This window comes from Xenopus tropicalis, chromosome 3 (assembly GCF_000004195.4).
Source record: "Xenopus tropicalis strain Nigerian chromosome 3, UCB_Xtro_10.0, whole genome shotgun sequence".
Lineage (NCBI taxonomy): Eukaryota > Metazoa > Chordata > Amphibia > Anura > Pipidae > Xenopus > Xenopus tropicalis.
The window spans coordinates 13,414,605-13,435,403 of NC_030679.2; the positions used below are offsets into that span (position 1 = coordinate 13,414,605).

General features: G+C 45.7%; 2 protein-coding genes across 4 annotated transcripts in view; both read left to right on the plus strand.

The window, feature by feature from the left end:
- Positions 1-7,953, plus strand: part of il12b (interleukin 12B) — a 45,183-nt gene extending 37,230 nt beyond the window's left edge. For 2 of the 3 annotated variants that reach the window (XM_031898677.1, XM_031898678.1), the window contains exons 7-8: positions 6,915-7,033; positions 7,576-7,953. In XM_031898677.1, coding sequence (XP_031754537.1) covers positions 6,915-7,033; positions 7,576-7,633 — 177 coding nt within the window. In that variant the 3' untranslated portion in view covers positions 7,634-7,953. Of the gene's footprint in view, positions 1-6,914; positions 7,049-7,575 lie in introns of all 3 variants that reach the window. The other variant, XM_031898679.1, reaches the window with a different exon arrangement.
- Positions 7,954-14,843: 6,890 nt separating this feature from the next.
- The window catches only part of LOC100492075 (matrix metalloproteinase-21), a 40,867-nt gene continuing 34,911 nt past the window's right edge, over positions 14,844-20,799 (plus strand). Inside the window, exon 1 of the mRNA XM_002939607.4 lies at positions 14,844-14,988. The gene's annotated coding sequence lies outside the window, so the exon portion shown is untranslated. The remainder of the gene's footprint in view (positions 14,989-20,799) is intronic.

The window sequence follows — 20,799 nt, forward strand, 5'->3', positions numbered from 1 at the left end:
CTGGTACCCCCTCAGGTACACCGGGCCTCCTAAGGGAGATCAGGCAGGTGGAGTCTCCTTGCTCCCTGAGGCCGCAAAAAATGGTCTTTTCTTTGGAAGAAATTGATGATATTGACCCCAAGGAAAAGGTGAAAGCAAAGGAAAAGAAACAGCAGCTGGAAGTAAGTAGCTTTGTCTACACAGAATCTGATTTCCCTGTCCTGCCCTCACCCCAAAATCAGCCTATGTCTATGGGTGTCTCCCAGGCTGCCCCTCAGTCAGCTGAGGATGTTGGGGTGCAGTCAGCCCCTGCTGCGTTGGCCAGTTGGGCACAAAAAGCAAATGCCAATGTGGCTGCAGCAGGGAACAGTGAGAATCTGCCATCTGGGAGGAATGCAGGGCAGCCGGCGCAGAAAATGGCTGAAAGGGAGTCAGTTTGCCACACTGCTGCAAACATCGGTGCAGAACAACAAGCGGGCCCTGAGGGTGACATCTCACAGCAGCCAGAGGCCATTACATCCACTACTGTGTCTCTCCCAGACCAGGAAAAAGCCAGTTGTGATGGGAACAACTCGGAGCGGAACCATAAAGGCAAAGCTGCAGTCGCTGAGCAGCAGGAGGAACAGCGAAAGGGAAACAAGAAGAAGGAGACCAAGCCTGCTCCTAAATCTGGCAGGAAGAAGGCTGCTGCAAAGGACTCTGCAGCGGACTCTTGTAGTTCAGCAATTCCAACTGCTGCCATTTCCAATGGTGCAAGTGTGCGTGGGCGTGACTGCAGTGAGGGGATCGGTGAGCGACTGCCTGAGGCTGGTGAGTGCACTGGGAATGTGAATTCTGTGGGTGTAAATGTGTGTGGGGGGAAAGTGTTGGGGGGCTCGGGTCCAACTGTGCAAGGGTCAAATGCTGTTGTGCAAGAGGTGAATGTGGGTGCAAATACAAGTGCTGTGGGTGCAGGTACGAGTGCTGTGGGTGCAGGTACGAGTGCTGTGGGTGCAGGTACAAGTGCTGTGGGTGCAGGTACGAGTGCTGTGGGTGCAGGTACGAGTGCTGTGGGTGCAGGTACGAGTGCTGTGGGTGCAGGTACAAGTGCTGTGGGTGCAGGTACAAGAGCTGTGGGTGCAGGGGTGAATGACCCAACTGGTGCAGTTAATGCCACAGCGGCGGGTGTGAGTGCAGTGAATGAGGTGGCGGGAGTGAGTGGCCAAAGCTTTGCTAATATTGTCCGTGGCAAGGCTAAAGGGCCTGGCAGTGTGAATGTGGCGAAGGTGGCAGTGAGTGGGGCGCGTGTGGGTGACAAACCTGCAGTGGGGAATTACCCCCGACGTGGGAGGATCTACCCCGCAGACTCGGGGAGGCGCAGGAATGTGGTGCGGTTGCAGTGGGAGGGGGAGGGTCCCTTGCCTGAAGGAAATATTGTCGTTGATAAGATCTGTGATATGGGCTTCACTGCAAATGATATTTATTGTTTTGTGCATAACAAAGTGTTCAAAGATTATACCATCAGCTTCATGAGGCCCCAGGAGCTAGACGAGTTCTGGGAAAAGTTTAGGGATGCCACAGAGATGTGGGAGGGGTTTCGGGCAGTGCCCGTGTCTAGGCCTGGGGTCTGCAAGGTCACCATTCTCATAGAGAACGAGTCCATCCCCCCCGCAGACCTAAAGATCTGGCTGAGGAGGTATGGGGATGTGATAGGGGAGCTGGAGAGGGACTTTGGGTACAGGGGGATATGGACGGGGGGCTGGCAGGCTAAGGTGCGCCTACGCACAGTAGGCAATGTCACCCAGCACATCCCCAGCTCCGCATACATTGGCCGGGATTTAGTCTGCTGCTTTTATCCCGGGCAGCCCAGGGAATGTTGGAAGTGCGGCTCCACCAGGCATTTCAGTATTAGTTGCGATGTACTGAAATGCGCCATGTGCCTTGGGGTAGGTCATGTGGCAAAGCACTGTCCCAAAAGTATCCGGTGCAACTTGTGCGGAGAGCTCGGCCATGCGTATGGTTCCTGTCCTATGTCGTGGCAAAGCATTGAGGAGGAATACCGCAAGGAAATGGGGGTGCTGGAGTCCGAGGCCACACAGGGTCAGGTGGTTGGGGAAACTCAGCCTGTGCCTGATCCTGACCCGTTCATCCCCCATAATTCATCTCAGCCTCCCCAGGGCCCCCAGCCTCCCCAGGGCCCCCAGCCTTCCCGGGCCCCGCAGTCTTCCCAGGCCCCACAGTCTTCCCGGGCCCTGCAGTCTTCCCAGGCCCCGCAGTCCTTCACATCCGTTAGGGCAACACGGGGAAGGGGCAGAGGGAGAGGGCTACCTAGTGGACGGTCACTAATGTCCCAAAGGGTAGTTCAGGAGACCCCCCCTTCTGAGCGGCCTAGTGTGGCTAACAACACATTGGGGGATTGGGTTAAAGTAGGCGAACCCCAGAAAGCCACCTTGGCCAAACAAAAGGCTACCAACTCGAGTGGGGGGAATCACAGGAAGAAAGAGGAAAGGGCAGAGGGTGCCCATGCTGATCCCTTTCCTTTATCTGTAAACAGATTTGCTCCTTTATCTTGGGGGAGAGGGCAGAGTTGGAGGAGGAGGAGGAGCTAAACAGGGAGCTGGCACGGTCTGATAACGCCAACTCTTCCTCTTCGGAATTTGAGGACATAAGTCCGGCTGAAGCTGAAAAGCTTCCATCTGGTCTCTCTGCAAAGAGGGAATGCTCTGACGATGATAGGAAGGTAAAAAGGAGGGTGGAAACCTCCTCATCTTAATCACCCTGTAAATGGCTGTTCCCCCTCCGATACGCGTCGTGACCATTAATGTCGCGAGCGTTAAGTCTGTAGGTGCAAGAGACATGGCCTTCTTTTTTCTCTCCCGAGTTGAGGCAGACATTTTATTTTTGCAAGAGACCAAATTATGCAATCTTCAGGTGCTCCATAGGGCCAAGAAGGAATGGGTGCACGGTCCTTCTTACTGGTCTCTTGCGGCCGAGATGTACAGCGGAGTGGTGGTCCTTTTTAAGACCAGTAAGGTAACAGTCAAACGGGTGATTGAGGTAGAGATGGGCAGATGTATGGTCTTAGACGTCCTGCTGAATGGGCAGAATCTTCGCCTTATTAATGTGTACGGTCCTCAGACCCTAAAGGCGAGGAGGGACCTGTTTAGCAGGATTAAGCCCTTTCTTTTTACAGCCCGGCCGATAATTTTTGGCGGTGACTTTAACACCGTGACTAGGCCTATGGATAGGGGAGGTGCCGCAGGTCGGCTGGGCTATGATAGCATTTACCTGAATAGCATAGTTAGTCAGGCCGGCCTAGAGGATGTGCACATTCGCCACTTCCCTGACCGCACGGGTTTCACTTTTTATAGAGGAACATGTAGAAGTAGGATAGACAGGTTTTTTGTTAAACAGGACTTCATAGTGTCTCCTCCTGAGGTGACAGCCGTGGAGTTCTCCGATCACTGTATGGTGAGTGTGTCCTTGAATGTTTCAGAGTCCCCTCAGAGGGGAAGGGGTCTTTGGCGCCTGAATTCTGCCCTCCTGGGGGAGGAGTGTGTAAATCAGTCCTTCAGGGAGTTCTTTCAGGCTCAGGAATCCTTATTAGATCTGTGCAACACTAAGGCGGAGTGGTGGGAGATGGTCAAAAAGAGGGCAGCAGGACTCTTTCGAGGCCTAGCAAACAAGATACAAATTGATAAAGATCGTGCCTACCAATCTCTCAGGAGAAAGTTAGACAGACTGGTGTCTGATGGGGCCCAAGGTGGGGAAGTTGCCAGGGTCCGTGCCCTCATGAAGGAGTATCAGTATGACAGGTACTCTTCCCTGGTTTTGGAGAGGGACTACGGGAAGCACCACTCGCCCGACCCTTACCAAAACTGCCGGGAAGTGTTTTCCCGCAAGTCCATACACGGCTTGCAAAATGAGGCTGGGGTACTAGAGACTTCGGTCCCTGGTATTCTCAGAGTCGTTAAGAACTACTATGCTAAACTCCTGAAGGGGCAGGGGCTCTCCCGGGCCAGTATGTCTTCCTTTCTGGAAGAGACCCCTATTCTGCAAGATGAGAATATTTCTTTTGACGAATTGGAGTGTGAGATTGGAGTTGAGGAGGTCAGGAAGGCAATTGAAGGCTTAGGCCTCAAAAAGTCTCCAGGGCCTGACGGTTTAACAGCCGAATTTTATAAACAGTTTGTTGATGTCCTGGCCCCTCGTCTCACAGAGGTATTCAATAGCACCCTGGAAGAGGGCCTACTCCCTCCCTCTATGAGACACTCAGCTCTTATTCTCCTCGCCAAGGGTTTGGACCAGTCTAAGGTTGAGAACTGGCGCCCCATCGCTCTTCTCAATACAGACCGAAAGATTCTGGCAAAGGTCATGTTCAACCGCCTTTTTCCTTTTGCAGAAAGGCTTCTTTCCCCCTCTCAGCACTGCACAGTGAAGGGCCGCAGCACCTTTTCCGCTGTCCTTGGCATCCGGGAGGTCCTAGAGCGGTGCAGGATCTGCGAGTGGGGTAAGTATCTGCTGACTTTGGATCAGTCAAAGGCTTTTGATAGGGTAAACCACGAGTATCTCTGGTTGCTCCTTGACAGGTACGGTCTTCCGGGTAAATTTGTTAATTGGCTAAAGATTTTGTATAAAGGGGCCGAGAGTTTCCCACATGTGAATGGTTGGTCCGGGGAGAGCTTTGGGGTTTCTTCTGGGGTCCGACAGGGCTGTCCTTTGAGCCCTTTGCTTTATGTATTTGCCATTGATCCCCTCATAAGGCGGATAGAGTGCGATGCATTAGCAGGGGTTCCTCTGTCTCCCGGGAGGGCCCTGAAGGTCTCCGCTTATGCAGACGATGTCACAGTAGTCGTGTCTAGTGGGGAGGAGGCAGAGACTGTGGCACGGGTGCTAAGGGACTACTCAAGGGCCTCTGGGTCCTTGATTAATCAGAATAAGTGCAAAACTTTCTGGATGGGGAAGGGAGATCCTGCCTTCGATCTTCCGGATGTCTTCCCAGTGGCCCAGCCCAAAATTAAAATTCTTGGTATCGAATTTGGCCATGGCGATTATGCCAAGCAAATTTGGGAGGGCAAGTTGGAAACCGCATCTGTTCTGGTGAACCGGTGGAAAGGGTTGAAATTTACCCTCAGAGAAAGGGTGGATCTTATCAAAACCTACCTGATTCCAATCTTTTGTATCTCAGCCATGTGTGCCTTTTGCCAGAAGCTTTCTACGTTAAGATCAAAGGTCTCTTCTTCCAACTGTTATGGGGGAATAAGACAAACCTCATCAAAAGAAATATTACCTACCTACAAAGGAAGGAGGGGGGTCTCGGTATGGTGAACCCCGTTGTGTTCTTCGTGAACACCTTTATTAAGTATAACTATAACAACCTCCTGTTGGAGAAGCCTCCTTTGTGGGTGGAGATCTTCAGAGTTTGGGCCCTTCCTTTTCTTGAGTGTTGGAAGAGAGGCGGCTTGGTAAAGAGCGTGCGTGCTCCTCATGCCCCTCTCCCGCCTTATGTTGCCGTGAGTCTGAAGGTGATGAGGCGGTGGTGTGTGTCTGTTGGGGAGATCAGGGCTTCTCCAAGAAGGGACATCGATAGGAGAGTCTTGGGTTCCTACTTTCATGCATCACTGGCCCTGAAAGACTGTCCAGACGAGGTGTTGAGATCAGGGCTCTCTTTAGTCAATTCCCCAAGGGTTCCCCCGAAGCTCAGGGATGTCGTCTGGCGCTCCTTCCACGGGAAGCTCTATGTTAATGGGAATCTGAAGTACAGACGCACTGATGACCGTGACTGCCCACGAGAGGAATGCTCTGGGGAAGTGGAAACGATGGACCACTTCTTGCTTCAGTGCCCCTTTAACATAGATGTTTACAAACAAGTCTCTGCTGCCTTGGGCATTCCTTGCCTCTCTGGTTGTAATTACCAGGAGTGGGCCTATGGGGCATTCAAGCGACACAGGGGTATGATTTGGGCACTCTTTTCTTAGTCAGCTCTGTTGTCCGCTTTTACACCTGGAACGCACGGTGCAAGGTTTCTCTCAGGCGTGAAGTCCTCCCCGGTCCAGTGGTGGTGGATATGGTACTGGGTGAGCTCGGGAAGATACGCTCTTTGGAGAGACAAAGGATGGATGAAGCAAGGTGGAAGGGTCTGTGGAGGGGCATTCAGTTTGACCCACCGTGAGTCTCTTGCTAATTCTGATGTCTCTTTGGTGTTGGGCTAGTTCTTTTCACCCCCCTTAGATTTTTGCCTTCGTCGTATTTTTCTGATGGGGCTTCATACAGTTTTAGGTGAGTAGCCCAATCTTTTGCCTTCCTGGAGTCAGAGCCATGTTTTGTGTATATAGTTGTTTATAGTAGAGTGGCACCCAGCCAGGCTGAGCCGCTCATTGAAGTTGAGTTAAAGTTGGAAATTGAGCAGCGTTGTATAGCTCAGGTGCGACTATACATCAGCTTTGTAACATTTGTACAGTTGCCCAGAGAGCAAGCGGATACGTTTATAGGATAAGCTAATTATGTTTACTGCATGTAAATCTATTTAATGCTTTTGCTTATTTGTTATGTTATTTTAAGCTTTATTGTATTAGGATGCAAGAACTCAATAAACAAAAATTTCCCCTGTACTATGCACAATTCAGCAGGAACAGCCCCCCAAGTTTGCTCATAGCCTGTACAGGGAGATACCATAAAACTATGGCAGCATAGGGATTCCCCTGTACTATGCACAATTCAGCAGGAACAGCCCCCCAAGTTTGCTCATAGCCTGTACACGGAGATGTTTCTGTTTCCCCTGAAACAGATATCAACCTATAGTTTCTAACAAAGTTCCTCACTGCTTTTGTTGCCCTCATAACTCCCTTCTCTCTTTGGTAATATCAGTCATCATTAGAGGGAGCGGGACTTAAAGACAAATTGGCAGGTATGAATGAGCCCCTATAGTCCTACATTTGCCTTCCTTGTATTTTCAGCACCATCAAGGTATTGATGTCCCAGAAATGCCTCGGCCTCCCAATGGGAAGTTTTCCTTCTGCGTCCAAGCCAGAGATATGTACTACAACTCATCTTGGAGTGAGTGGTCTTGTTCCAAGTAGGTAAAGTATAGGTAAGCCAATAATAAATATGGCTGCTATGTGTGTATTGTTATAGAAGCTGCATTGCTTGGCCCCACCACAACTGCCATTAGTGGGATACAGGGGGTGTGAAAAGGCCATGACTTGCAGTGTGTGGATAGAATTTGGTATGATTGGGTCCATAGTGGATCAGGGGTGTGGCTATGCACGTGGGGGGGATTAAGAGCAACTAGTGGGTAAATAATTGGGGCCCATGGGGGGCTAAGTTAGTATTATGGGTCCCTGTGATTACTGCTCCAATGTCCTTAGGTTGTTGTCACTGAAGTGATAGGGCCTTAGGCAGGTGTATAAGGACTTGCATACCCTGGCTCTAAGCCCTAGAGCTACTACTCTCAGAAACCCCCTAAGAACCAATGGCTGGGAACTACAGCTGGTGTAGCTACATCACTATGTTGGGAAAATATGGAATAGGCAAGGTTAAGCATACTGTACTGTCTCAGGTATGAGCTATGCACTTATTCTGCATTAATTTGCTATTCTCTGCTTTATTTCATTAAAGGCACAATAAGCCAAGAAACAAACAAGCCAAGAAACAGAAAAAGAAGAAAAAAGCGTGACCACGAAGTGTGGTGCAACTGAGCACTCTCTTGTCAGACTACCCTTAACCCAGGTGTCATATTATGTCAGTTTCCTCTGGAACGGAAGATGCTTATTTTATTTTCATGCAAAGCTTTATATGCCCTTTCTATTGTTCTCTCTATGTAATTTAACTCTTATATATAGTGATATTTTATTTATTCACACTTTATACATTATAGAAATACTCAGCGTGTTACTAGGAAAAATGTTCAGGATCTTCTTGGGAGAAGGAAAGGCTAATAAAGAGTTAATCCCAAGCTGCAGGCATACCTTCAGTTCTCTCAATAGTGCCCTTAAGTCTCCCCATATTTCTCCCGTTCAGATGATCAGAAGCCAAACAGGAAAAAAACGCTGAGCTGTGTAAAGAAAGTTCCCATAATGCCTCGCTCCTGCACCAAGACCAAGACCGGTGTACATGCTCAGTTAGTAAGACTATGGGGCTGATTTACTAAGACACGATTTCGAATCCGAATTGGAAAAATTCCGATTGGAAACGAACATTTTGCGACTTTTTCGTGATTTTTTCAGCGTTTTTACGCAAAAATCGTAAAGACGCCGAAAAAATCGCAAAACATATGAAAAAATCGCAAAATTACCGATCATTACGAAAAAAATGCAATCGGACGCATTCGGCCCGTTCGTGGGTTAGTAAATGTGCCCCTATGAGTCAGCTTCCTGCTGATTGGCTCAGATCCACATTCCTGAGGGGGGGGGGAGTGAGTTCTTAGCATTCTTGAGGGAGGGGGGAGCAGAAAGCTGTGTGTCTCTGGCACAGGAAACAGACACAACAAATCTTTTGACAGAGAAGTCAGTGCAGCGTTTCTGTGAGTGCTTATGGCTGTATTTACATAGACCTTTCTAGCTCTCAGAAGCCGGCCAATGTGGGAACTAGAGGGATAGGATGGGATTTTTATTCCATTTGGGCTGCCCACTGTGGAGACCTGGAGTGTTCACAAAAAAATAATATGTATTACTTGTATTATAAAAAAAAGGATAAACTGCCTTTTTATGTGTCATGGATCATGGGGAATGGTTCCATGCAGCGGTTGTTGCTGGGCAATAGCTCGCTATATCAGGTATATTGATTGCTCAGGGGAATATTTAATGGCATTTACTGTACATTATTCACTGTTTGATATTTATGCACAAAAACATATATTTTATTTTAGCCTTTTTGTGTATTTCCTGGTATTTTCTGCCTCCAATAAAAAGAAAACGAACAAAATCATTGTCTTCTTTTTAGATTTGATATTAAGGAATGTTCTATTTGTGATTACTTATCAGCCAATCTCAGCAAGCCAAAACTGCACGGTGATCTCCCTATGTGAAATAACTTCTTGCATCTGCAGTTCAGTTTGGCCGACTTGGGAGAGATGCGTTGGGCAGTGGATTTTATGCAAGGCTTTTGTTTTAATTGTGATTGGAACTTTAATTTATAACAAAATTGCTTATGTCTTGTAACACGCAAAGGAGGGCGCTTTACCCATATGTTCTTTGCACCTGCGTTTGATTTCAGTGTAATATAATGAACCCAAAATCTCTGTATGTAAGATAAGAGCAAGATGGCTGCCATAGTGCTGGGAATCAGCATTCTCATTGGTGCCTTCTTTTGCTCTTATAATGAAGTTAGTAGAATTTTCATTGATGAGTTTTTTTGCATCTATAATAAAGTTTTTCTGCAAATTTTATAGAAAACTAAGGGGGAACAAGGGGGCAGCATTATGGTTGGGTCTAGAACCCCTCTAAGCTTAGCTTCAGAGCAGCAGGCCAGAGCCCACTGAGCATGTGTAGTACCACTGGCACACAAAAGATGATCTAACAAGATCCAAGATGGCAAGCTCCTGTGAACAAGTTTAAAAGCCAGGATCATAATTGTCATAGGGATACTGGACCTCTGGGATGGTACAGTGAGTCCACAATATAAAATAAAGCCTTTATTATTCCTTTTTAGGCTTCTGTAGGATTCTGTTGATTTTGAACTCAACCTTTGACATTGAGCATTTAATGCAAAAGGAGAAAGTTAAAGGGTTGTGTATCCAGGCCAGTGTGTGCTTACAGCTCCTGAATTATTGTAGCTGTGTCAATGTCAGTGATAATGGAGTGAGAAGCGAGGAGCTGTCAGGATCGCTCCCCTAGATATATGAGCTGTTCTGGCAGTCAGATACATCTCTGAACTCCCCACTTCTCACCTAGGAGGGCGGCTCCTGTCACAGAAACTTTACAGTAAATTACATTTCCAAATGAAAGAAGCTGACCTTCTGGTTCCTGCAGGGCAGTAAATATACTGGAATTCTGTGATACTGGTGCAGAAGGTGAACAACATACAGGGGTTCCGTGCTGGAGAACTGGCTATCAGAAGGGCCCCCCCACAAACTGAGGCAAGTACCTACTGTAATAATGAAAACATAAAGCACATTTAAGCAGGGTCGGACTGGGACACTGGGAAAAATCCCCGTGGGCCGCGGCCCTAGTGGGCCCCGGCGGCCCAGTCCGACCTTTGGCGGCGCTCCCCCTTCTGACTGTTCCTCCCCCGACGCATTCAATTTATACACGCTCGGGGTGTCCGCCCAGTCCGACCCTGCATTTATGTGATGTATGGGACCTGTTGTCCAGAATGCTCAGAACCTGAGGTTTTCCCCGATAAGGGATTTTTCTGTAATTTGGGTCTCCATATTTTGTCTTCTAAAAATCATTTAAACACCAGGGAAAAAGGTAGTCATTTTAAAAATTCGAATTATTTGCCTATAATAGAGTTTGTGGCAGATGGCTTTTCCGTAATTGAAAGCTTTCTAAACAACAGGCTTCAGGATAACTGATCCTATAGTTGCCTGCTCACTCCTTCAAATGCACAGACCCCAAAGCCAGATTCCAACAATACAACTTTCTGAGGGTTAATAAAGGTGTAATACTGGCTGATACTGTGATGATCTCCCTGTGTTTGATAACAACAAGATAGCTGACATTTGGAAAACAACAGGATTTCCTTGTATTTATTGCACTGCTGAACCTTAAATTCTTTTAGCACCAAACACCTGTTTGGCACCCATGGTATTGTGTTGCCCAAAAGCATCCCTGTCTAGTCCCAGTTGCTCCTGCTTCTGATGTTCGAAAATGTCACAAAAATTCTTTTATCGGCTGTACGAAAATATTGTGGTTGCATTCCGAAAGTCAAAAAATTTTCGGATCCAGACAGTCGTAAACGGCGCGAAAAGCTTTCTGGCTTTGAAACCTTCGATGTATGATTTTGGAAGCCTCCCATAGGACTCGATGGCACTCTGCAGCTCCAACCTGGCCCAAGGAAAGTCTCCCATAGGACTCAATGGCACTCTGCAGCTCCAACCCGGCCCAAGGAAAGTCTCCCATAGGGCTCAATGGCACTCTGCAGCTCCAACCTGGCCCAAGGAAAGTCTCCCATAGGGCTCAATGGCACTCTGCAGCTCCAACCCGGCCCAAGGAAAGTCTCCCATAGGGCTCAATGGCACTCTGCAGCTCCAACCTGGCCCAAGGAAAGTCTCCCATAGGGCTCAATGACACTCTGCAGCTCCAACCCGGCCCAAGGAAAGTCTCCCATAGGGCTCAATGGCACTCTGCAGCTCCAACCCGGCCCAAGGAAAGTCTCCCATAGGGCTCAATGGCACTCTGCAGCTCCAACCCAGCCCAAGGAAAGTCTCCCATAGGGCTCAATGGCACTCTGCAGCTCCAACCCGGCCCAAGGCAAGTCTCCCATAGGGCTCAATGGCACTCTGCAGCTCCAACCCGGCCCAAGGCAAGTCTCCCATAGGGCTCAATGGCACTCTGCAGCTCCAACCCGGCCCAAGGAAAGTCTTCCATAGGGCTCAATGGCACTCTGCCGCTCCAACCCGGCCCAAGGAAAGTCTCCCATAGGGCTCAATGGCACTCTGCCGCTCCAACCCGGCCCAAGGCAAGTCTCCCATAGGACTCGATGGCACTCTGCAGCTCCAACCCGGCCCAAGGAAAGTCTCCCATAGGGCTCAATGGCACTCTGCAGCTCCAACCCGGCCCAAGGAAAGTCTCCCATAGGGCTCAATGGCATTCTGCAGCTCCAACCCGGCCCAAGGAAAGTCTCCCATAGGGCTCAATGGCACTCTGCAGCTCCAACCCGGCCCAAGGAAAGTCTCCCATAGGGCTCAATGGCACTCTGCAGCTCCAACCCGGCCCAAGGAAAGTCTCCCATAGGACTCGATGGCACTCTGCAGCTCCAACCTGGCCCAAGGAAAGTCTCCCATAGGACTCAATGGCACTCTGCAGCTCCAACCCGGCCCAAGGAAAGTCTCCCATAGGGCTCAATGGCACTCTGCAGCTCCAACCTGGCCCAAGGAAAGTCTCCCATAGGGCTCAATGGCACTCTGCAGCTCCAACCCGGCCCAAGGAAAGTCTCCCATAGGGCTCAATGGCACTCTGCAGCTCCAACCTGGCCCAAGGAAAGTCTCCCATAGGGCTCAATGACACTCTGCAGCTCCAACCCGGCCCAAGGAAAGTCTCCCATAGGGCTCAATGGCACTCTGCAGCTCCAACCCGGCCCAAGGAAAGTCTCCCATAGGGCTCAATGGCACTCTGCAGCTCCAACCCGGCCCAAGGAAAGTCTCCCATAGGGCTCAATGGCACTCTGCAGCTCCAACCCGGCCCAAGGAAAGTCTCCCATAGGGCTCAATGGCACTCTGCAGCTCCAACCCGGCCCAAGGAAAGTCTCCCATAGGGCTCAATGGCACTCTGCAGCTCCAACCCGGCCCAAGGAAAGTCTCCCATAGGGCTCAATGGCACTCTGCAGCTCCAACCTGGCCCAAGGAAAGTCTCCCATAGGGCTCAATGGCACTCTGCAGCTCCAACCCGACCCAAGGAAAGTCTCCCATAGGGCTCAATGGCACTCTGCAGCTCCAACCTGGCCCAAGGAAAGTCTCCCATAGGGCTCAATGGCACCCTGCAGCTCCAACCCGACCCAAGGAAAGTCTCCCATAGGGCTCAATGGCACTCTGCAGCTCCAACCCGGCCCAAGGAAAGTCACAATACTGAAGCTTGAATGAATTCGAAATGGTTGTAGTCTTTGCAAAAAATACGACTTTTTAGTGAAGGTTAACGAAAACCACAAAAAAGTTGAAATTACGAAAAGTCCTATAAGTAAGAAAATATACGAATTTTCTCAAAAAACGTAATCGTGGTTTAATAAATGGGCCCCATAGTCCTTTGAGCTTGACCTCAGGCCAAGATTTATGCGGACTCCACCTAGCTGCAAGGCGAAGGGGGGTCCAACAACCTGGTGGAGCTCACCCTAGTTTCGGTGAAGGTGGACCTACACACTCATGCTGTTCATTGGCAGATGCCTTGGACACATGAGCATTGGAGCCCATGCCTTCGGGTAGGACTCACTGGCGATGATTCAATATTATGTGGTTCTCCCAGCATGAATACCATTGATAGTGTGCTTTATAGTACAGGTATAGGACCCGTTCCACAAAGACCCGTTATCCAGAAATTTATAACAGAAAGGCTATGTCCCATAGACTCAATTTTAATCAAATAATTAACATTTTAAAAATAATTTCCTTTTTCTCTGTAATAGTAAAACAGTACCTGTACTTGATCCCAACTAAGATATAATTACCCCTTATTGGGGGCAGAACAGCCCTATTGGGTTTATTTAATGGTTAAACGATTCCCTTTTCTCTGTAATAATAAAACAGTACCTGTACTTGATCCCAACTAAGATATAATTACCCCTTATTGGGGGCAGAACAGTCCTATTGGGTTTATTTAATGGTTAAATGATTCCCTTTTCTCTGTAATAATAAAACAGTACCTGTACTTGATCCCAACTAAGATATAATTACCCCTTATTGGGTTTATTTAATGGTTAAATGATTCCCTTTTCTCTGTAATAATAAAACAGTACCTGTACTTGATCCCAACTAAGATATAATTACCCCTTATTGGGGCAGAACAGCCCTATTGGGTTTATTTAATGGTTAAATGATTCCCTTTTCTCTGTAATAATAAAACAGTACCTGTACTTGATCCCAACTAAGATATAATTACCCCTTATTGGGGGCAGAACAGTCCTATTGGGTTTATTTAATGGTTAAATGATTCCCTTTTCTCTGTAATAATAAAACAGTACCTGTACTTGATCCCAACTAAGATATAATTACCCCTTATTGGGGGCAGAACAGTCCTATTGGGTTTATTTAATGGTTAAATGATTCCCTTTTCTCTGTAATAATAAAACAGTACCTGTACTTGATCCCAACTAAGATATAATTACCCCTTATTGGGTTTATTTAATGGTTAAATGATTCCCTTTTCTCTGTAATAATAAAACAGTACCTGTACTTGATCCCAACTAAGATATAATTACCCCTTATTGGGGGCAGAACAGCCCTATTGGGTTTATTTAATGGTTAAATGATTCCCTTTTCTCTGTAATAATAAAACAGTACCTGTACTTGATCCCAACTAAGATATAATTACCCCTTATTGGGGCAGAACAGCCCTATTGGGTTTATTTAATGGTTAAATGATCCCTTTTCTCTGTAATAATAAAACAGTACCTGTACTTGATCCCAACTAAGATATAATTACCCCTTATTGGGTTTATTTAATGGTTAAATGATTCCCTTTTCTCTGTAATAATAAAACAGTACCTGTACTTGATCCCAACTAAGATATAATTACCCCTTATTGGGGGCAGAACAGTCCTACTAAGTTTAATTAATATTTAAATTATTTTATAGCAGTCTTAAGGTACTGAGATCCAAATTATGGAACGATCCTATATCTGGAAAACCCCAGGTCCCGAGTGTTCTGGATAACAGGTCCTATGCCTGTACAGAAAAATGTTACCAGTTTTAATTTTAGGAAAAAAAATGCTTCATTATTAGCCTCCATTTATAATGCGGAACTGATGCTTTTGCTCATAACAAAAGCTTCATGGAGCAGAGGATGCTGGGGGTTGTAGTTCACAGCCTTAGTTTAGGAATCCAGGGTTAAATTGTACCTTGAAGTTTGTTCACCAACTCAAAAGGAGAAATATTAATCCTCCTAACGACAGATTGTAACTAATTGCCAGAAGCATGTGCTGACCAATATATATATATATACTTGGCTTTCAGGTTGGCCCCATTCCCACATACTTGGCACTGTGAAAAAAAATGCTTAACAAAACACATGATTCCAGTGCGGCGTGGGGCAGAGCTGAGGCATCACAGCTGTTCCCTCATTTCCCAGCAGACTAGCAAGCGCTGCACACACACAGAGCTGTTTAGCCAAGCTGCCCCTCTCCATACCCAGAGGAACCCCTGCAACTGGAGCAGAACCCAAGGTAGGAATCCCAGCTGTTTGATTCATTGCTCCGCTCAGCTATGGCTACAGTGCCACTTGGCGCCATGGGCACCTCCCATCCAGGCATCATTTTACAACGTTTAAATGAATGATGACTTATTCAGTGTAAAAAATTTTAGTGATTTATTTTAAACGCATTCATTTTTGCTATGATGGGTCTAGGATCTATTATAAGGAAACCTGTTATCCAGAAAGGTCTGAGATAGGTCAATTCCATTTCTTATAGCGTTCTATTGGAACAAGATAGTCTTCATTATGAACTGATTTTCTTTTCTCTTAAAAATGTATTTTTTTTGTAAACATATGAATGTCCCCTGTCCTAGGTCCCAAGCAGTCACTTCCTTAGTATATAAATCATTTCATTATTGGGTTCCTATTGTATTTAGTTATTACTATATACATACATAACCTAGCTTCAGCCATGCTGTACTGAAGTCCTTGGTCTGACAAAGGCTGAGTGTATGTATTTCCTCCCTGTCGCATGCTGTACAGAAATGGGATCTGTTATCCAGAATGCTCGGGACCTGGGGTTTTCCGGATAAGGAATCTTTCTGTAATTTGGATCTTCATAACTAAAGTATGCTAAAAATCATTTAAATATTGAATAAACCCAAAAGGATGGCTTTGCCTGCAATAATTATATCTTAGTTGGATCAAGTACAGGTACTGTTTTATTATTACAGAGAAAAGGGAATCATTTAACCATTAAATAAACCCAATAGGGCTGTTCTGCCCCCAATAAGGGGTAATTATATCTTAGTTGGGATCAAGTACAGGTACTGTTTTATTATTACAGAGAAAAGGGAATCATTTAACCATTAAATAAACCCAATAGGGCTGTTCTGCCCCCAATAAGGGGTAATTATATCTTAGTTGGGATCAAGTACAGGTACTGTTTTATTATTACAGAGAAAAGGGAATCATTTAACCATTAAATAAACCCAATAGGGCTGTTCTGCCCCCAATAAGGGGTAATTATATCTTAGTTGGGATCAAGTACAGGTACTGTTTTATTATTACAGAGAAAAGGGAATCATTTAACCATTAAATAAACCCAATAGGGCTGTTCTGCCCCCAATAAGGGGTAATTATATCTTAGTTGGGATCAAGTACAGGTACTGTTTTATTATTACAGAGAAAAGGGAATCATTTAACCATTAAATAAACCCAATAGGGCTGTTCTGCCCCAATAAGGGGTAATTATATCTTAGTTGGGATCAAGTACAGGTACTGTTTTATTATTACAGAGAAAAGGGAATCATTTAACCATTAAATAAACCCAATAGGACTGTTCTGCCCCAATAAGGGGTAATTATATCTTAGTTGGGATCAAGTACAGGTACTGTTTTATTATTACAGAGAAAAGGGAATCATTTAACCATTAAATAAACCCAATAGGGCTGTTCTGCCCCAATAAGGGGTAATTATATCTTAGTTGGGATCAAGTACAGGTACTGTTTTATTATTACAGAGAAAAGGGAATCATTTAACCATTGAATAAACCCAATAGGGCTGTTCTGCCCCCAATAAGGGGTAATTATATCTTAGTTGGGATCAAGTACAAGGTATTAATTTCTAATTACAGAGAAACATCATTTTAAAAAATTAGAATTATTTGCTTATAATGGAGTCTATGGCAGATGGCCTTTCCGTAATTCGGAGCTTTCTGGATAATGGGTTTCTGGATGAGGGATCCCATACCTGTACTTCACTTTTTAGTTATAACTAGTTATGACAGCAAGTGAATTGAATTTAAGTCTCAAATTGTATAACACAAGCTTAAAAGGGATGTAAACTGACTTTCCCAGTGAAAGCAAATGTAAATGTAAGCAACTTTCCAGCATAAATTAATTTAAAATTTCTAACTGCTGTTGAAAGCAGTGTTCGTTTCTTTTATTATCAGCGCTGCTGATTGTGACTTTGAAAAGAATGCAGCAGATGGACAGAAGTGTAGAAAAGTATATACAAATACTGCCTTCAGTTTACAAATTACAACATTTACAATGTACATTTCTAACATTAGAGCACGGTGCCTCAGTGGCTAAGAAGTCTGCCTTGCAATGCCAGGGTCCTGAGCTTGATTTAAGTTTGGGCACCATCTGCAGGGAGTTTTTATGCCTTATGACCTTAGATTGTAAGCTCCACTGGGGCAGGGACTGATGGGAATGGGATAGGGACCTTAGATTGTAAGTTCCACTGGGGCAGGGACTGATGGGAATGTGATAGGGACCTTAGATTGTAAGCTCCACTGGGGCAGGGACTGATGGGAATGTGATAGGGACCTTAGATTGTAAGCTCAGTGGGGAAGGACTGATGGGAATGTGATAGGGACCTTAGATTGTAAGCTCACTGGGGCAGGGACTGATGGGAATGTGATAGGGACCTTAGATTGTAAGCTCCACTGGGGCAGGGACTGATGGGAATGTGATAGGGACCTTAGATTGTAAGCTCCACTGGAGCAGGGACTGATGGGAATGTGATAGGGACCTTAGATTGTAAGCTCCACTGGGGCAGGGACTGATGGGAATGTGATAGGGACCTTAGATTCTAAGCTCCACTGGGGCAGGGGCTGATGGGGAATGTGATAGGGACCTTAGATTGTAAGCTCACTGGGGCAGGGACTGATGGGAATGTGATAGGGACCTTAGATTGTAAGCTCACTGGGGCAGGGGCTGATGGGAATGTGATAGGGACCTTAGATTGTAAGCGCCACTGGGGCAGGGACTGATGGGAATGTGATAGGGACCTTAGATTGTAAGCTCCACTGGGGCAGGGACTGATGGGAATGTGATAGGGACCTTAGATTGTAAGCTCACTGGGACAGGGACTAATGTATAGTCTCTACCGGCAGAGGGGGGATCCCGGTCTTCTACAGAAGGGCCTGACATGTCTCAGAGTTCTTCCATGGAAGGCCCAGAGTTGGACACATCTACGGTACTTACTCATCATCTACCTTTTCACTCTCAGCCACTAGCTATGAAAAGGTCAGCAGCTGAGAACGTGTTGCTGAGAGCATGGCCTTACATATACTCCCAGTTGCTGCAGTTTTGGTGATAAATGCATGGTGCATCCCAAAACTGTAATGGCAGCCAGTAAGATGCCCTTATGCCTTCCATCGGTCATGCTTTGCTGCTATTGCTTTGTGTCTCAGGTATAACTGCTCTTGCCGCATGTAAGAAAGCAATTTTTTCACAATTAAGCCAGATTGCCTCAGTGTTTTACATATTTCTCTATCATCGCCCTAAAGGCAATCATGCTTCTTACATACTCCTACCTTAATTAGAAATAGTTATAATAATCATATAGTTTATTTATAGTTAATTAGTTATGAGAGTTATGTTTGATCAGCCTCTGTGTTTGGCTGAATGGAAAATATACAAAAACCATACACAGGTATTGTCCATCCTATTGTCGGGTTTAAGCGCTGTTGAACTGGATATTCCCTAGTGGAACCCAGTGCTATTCACTAGAGGGGTCCAAGCAGTGCATGCAGGCAGTACGTGGGAAATCTTTGAAGATGGCTGCGTGGTGTTTTGAGGGAAAACACCCTTGCTGTTCTGCAGATGATTCTACACCTGTTGTCCAAGTTAAACATTATATTTACTGGAGGGGTACCTAACTAATTGGTGCCCTTAAGGGAATAGCACTTTCCCTGTCCTCTATACATTTAATTATTTGATTATTGAAACTTAGCAGTAGCGGCTGCATTTCCCACCCTAGGCTTATACTCGAGTCAATACGTTTTTCCAGTTTTCTTAGGTAAAATTAGGTACTTCGGCTTATATTCAGATCGGCTTATGCTCGAGTATATACGGTATATAGAGATGTAGCGAACCTCCCAAAAAAAGTTTGCGAACCCGTTCGCGAACTTCTGCCAAAAAGTGCGAACTTTTGCGAACTTTGCGAACCCCATAGACTTCAATGAGAAGGCGAACTTTAAAACCTAGAAAAGCCATTTCTGGCCAGAAAACTGATTTTAAAGTTGTTTAAAGGGTGCCACGACCTGGACAGTGACATGCAGGAGGGAGATCAAGGGCAACAATTTCTCTGAAAAATACGTTGTTGACACAGCGTTGCGTTTTGTGCTGTAAAGGGCAGAAATCACACTACATTTCTAAACTTGTGTAATAAACTGCTTTAAAACATCCGGCGTCTACATGCCAATCAAGTCGTGTAAAGGTTACAGCCGGTTCACACGCAAAGACAAAACGCCGCAGTAGTGGATACGGAATATATTATTGCTGGTGGAAAAACATCGCTCAGGTGATTTTATTGCAATGCAATGTCACTACTATGTGTAACGTGTTTGGTGCACTACTATGAATAACAGCAAACAGCACTGGGCACGTTAAAGAACAGTAAGTTAAATAAAAAAAAAAATTAATAATAAAAAAAAGTGATCTCTGGTTGGTGCTGGGGGTGAACTACTAGGAGCAGCACACCAGTCCCCCACAGCTAGACTAATAGCACTGGGCTCTATAAATTACAGTAGCAAAGTAAAAAAACACAAATAAAAAAAAAATGATGTGAATGTGTGGTTGGTGCTAGTGCTCTAATATGAGCAGCACATCTGTCTCCAACACACACAGACGGAGCTGCAGTACACAATGAAAAGAAGAGTAACAGTAATAAGAAAATAAAAGCAGTCCTTACAAGGACTATTGGGTTACAGCAGATGAGATCAGCAGGACAGCTGCCTGCCCACAGCAGCTACATACAGAGCAGTAGAAAGTAGATTACTAGTCAGCAAAGTTACCTAAACTCTCCCTCAAATCCCTGCACAGCTCTCTCCCTATGCTAACTCATCAAGCACACACAGGCAGAATGTAAAATGGCTGCTGGGCTTCGGTTTATATATGGAAGGGAGTGGCCCGGGGGTGGTCCAGGAGGGAGAGCTGCCTGATTGGCTGCCATGTATCTGCTGGCTCTGGGGTGAGAGGTCAAAATTTGGCTCCAGCTAAGGCGAACCCAGGGAATACAGGGTTATTAGCTTAGTACAAGTTGCCCCAGGGACTGGTCCGATTGCCATCTTGGAGTCAGGAAGGAATTTTTTCCCCTCTGCGGCAAATTATAAAGGGATTTTTGACTTGGATCAACTAGCAGTTAGGCAGGTTATATATAGGCATAAAAGGTTGAAATTACTATGTTACTATGTTTGCTGCAGTTTTAGTAACCTGTACCAACCGTCAGGGGAAGCATTTTTTCAACCTGCTGTTTTAGGAAGGTTCAGCTTCAGGTTCAAGTTTTCTATGTAAAGGAATGGCTTAATGTTAAAGGAAAACTATACCTGCAAACAATGTAGGTGTATAAAAATACAGTATATTGCATAAACAGCTCATATGTAAAAGCCTGCTTCATCTGAATAAATCATTTTCATAAAAATATACTTTTCAGTAGCATGTGCTATTGGTTAATCCTAAAAAGAAAATTGCCATTTTAAGACTTAAGGGCCGCCCCCTGGGATCATAGGATTCACAATGCACACAAACAAGCCAAGGCACACATACATGCTAGGTCCCATCAGCCAATGAATGGGCAGAGTTCTGCCTTTTGCTCCCCACACTACTTCCTGTTACAGTTAGAGCTGCATCACTTCCTGTCAGCTGATCTCTGAGGGAGCACACAGCCCATCACTAAATGGCGTCTCAAGGGAAAGGATGTAAAAGGGCAATATTTACTGATATATATATTCCAGTTGGCGAGATTCTTTAATAGGTCACTTAACATAATATAAACTATTTGTTGATTAAGTATTAATTTTGGGGGTATAATTTTCCTTTAACAACTTTTG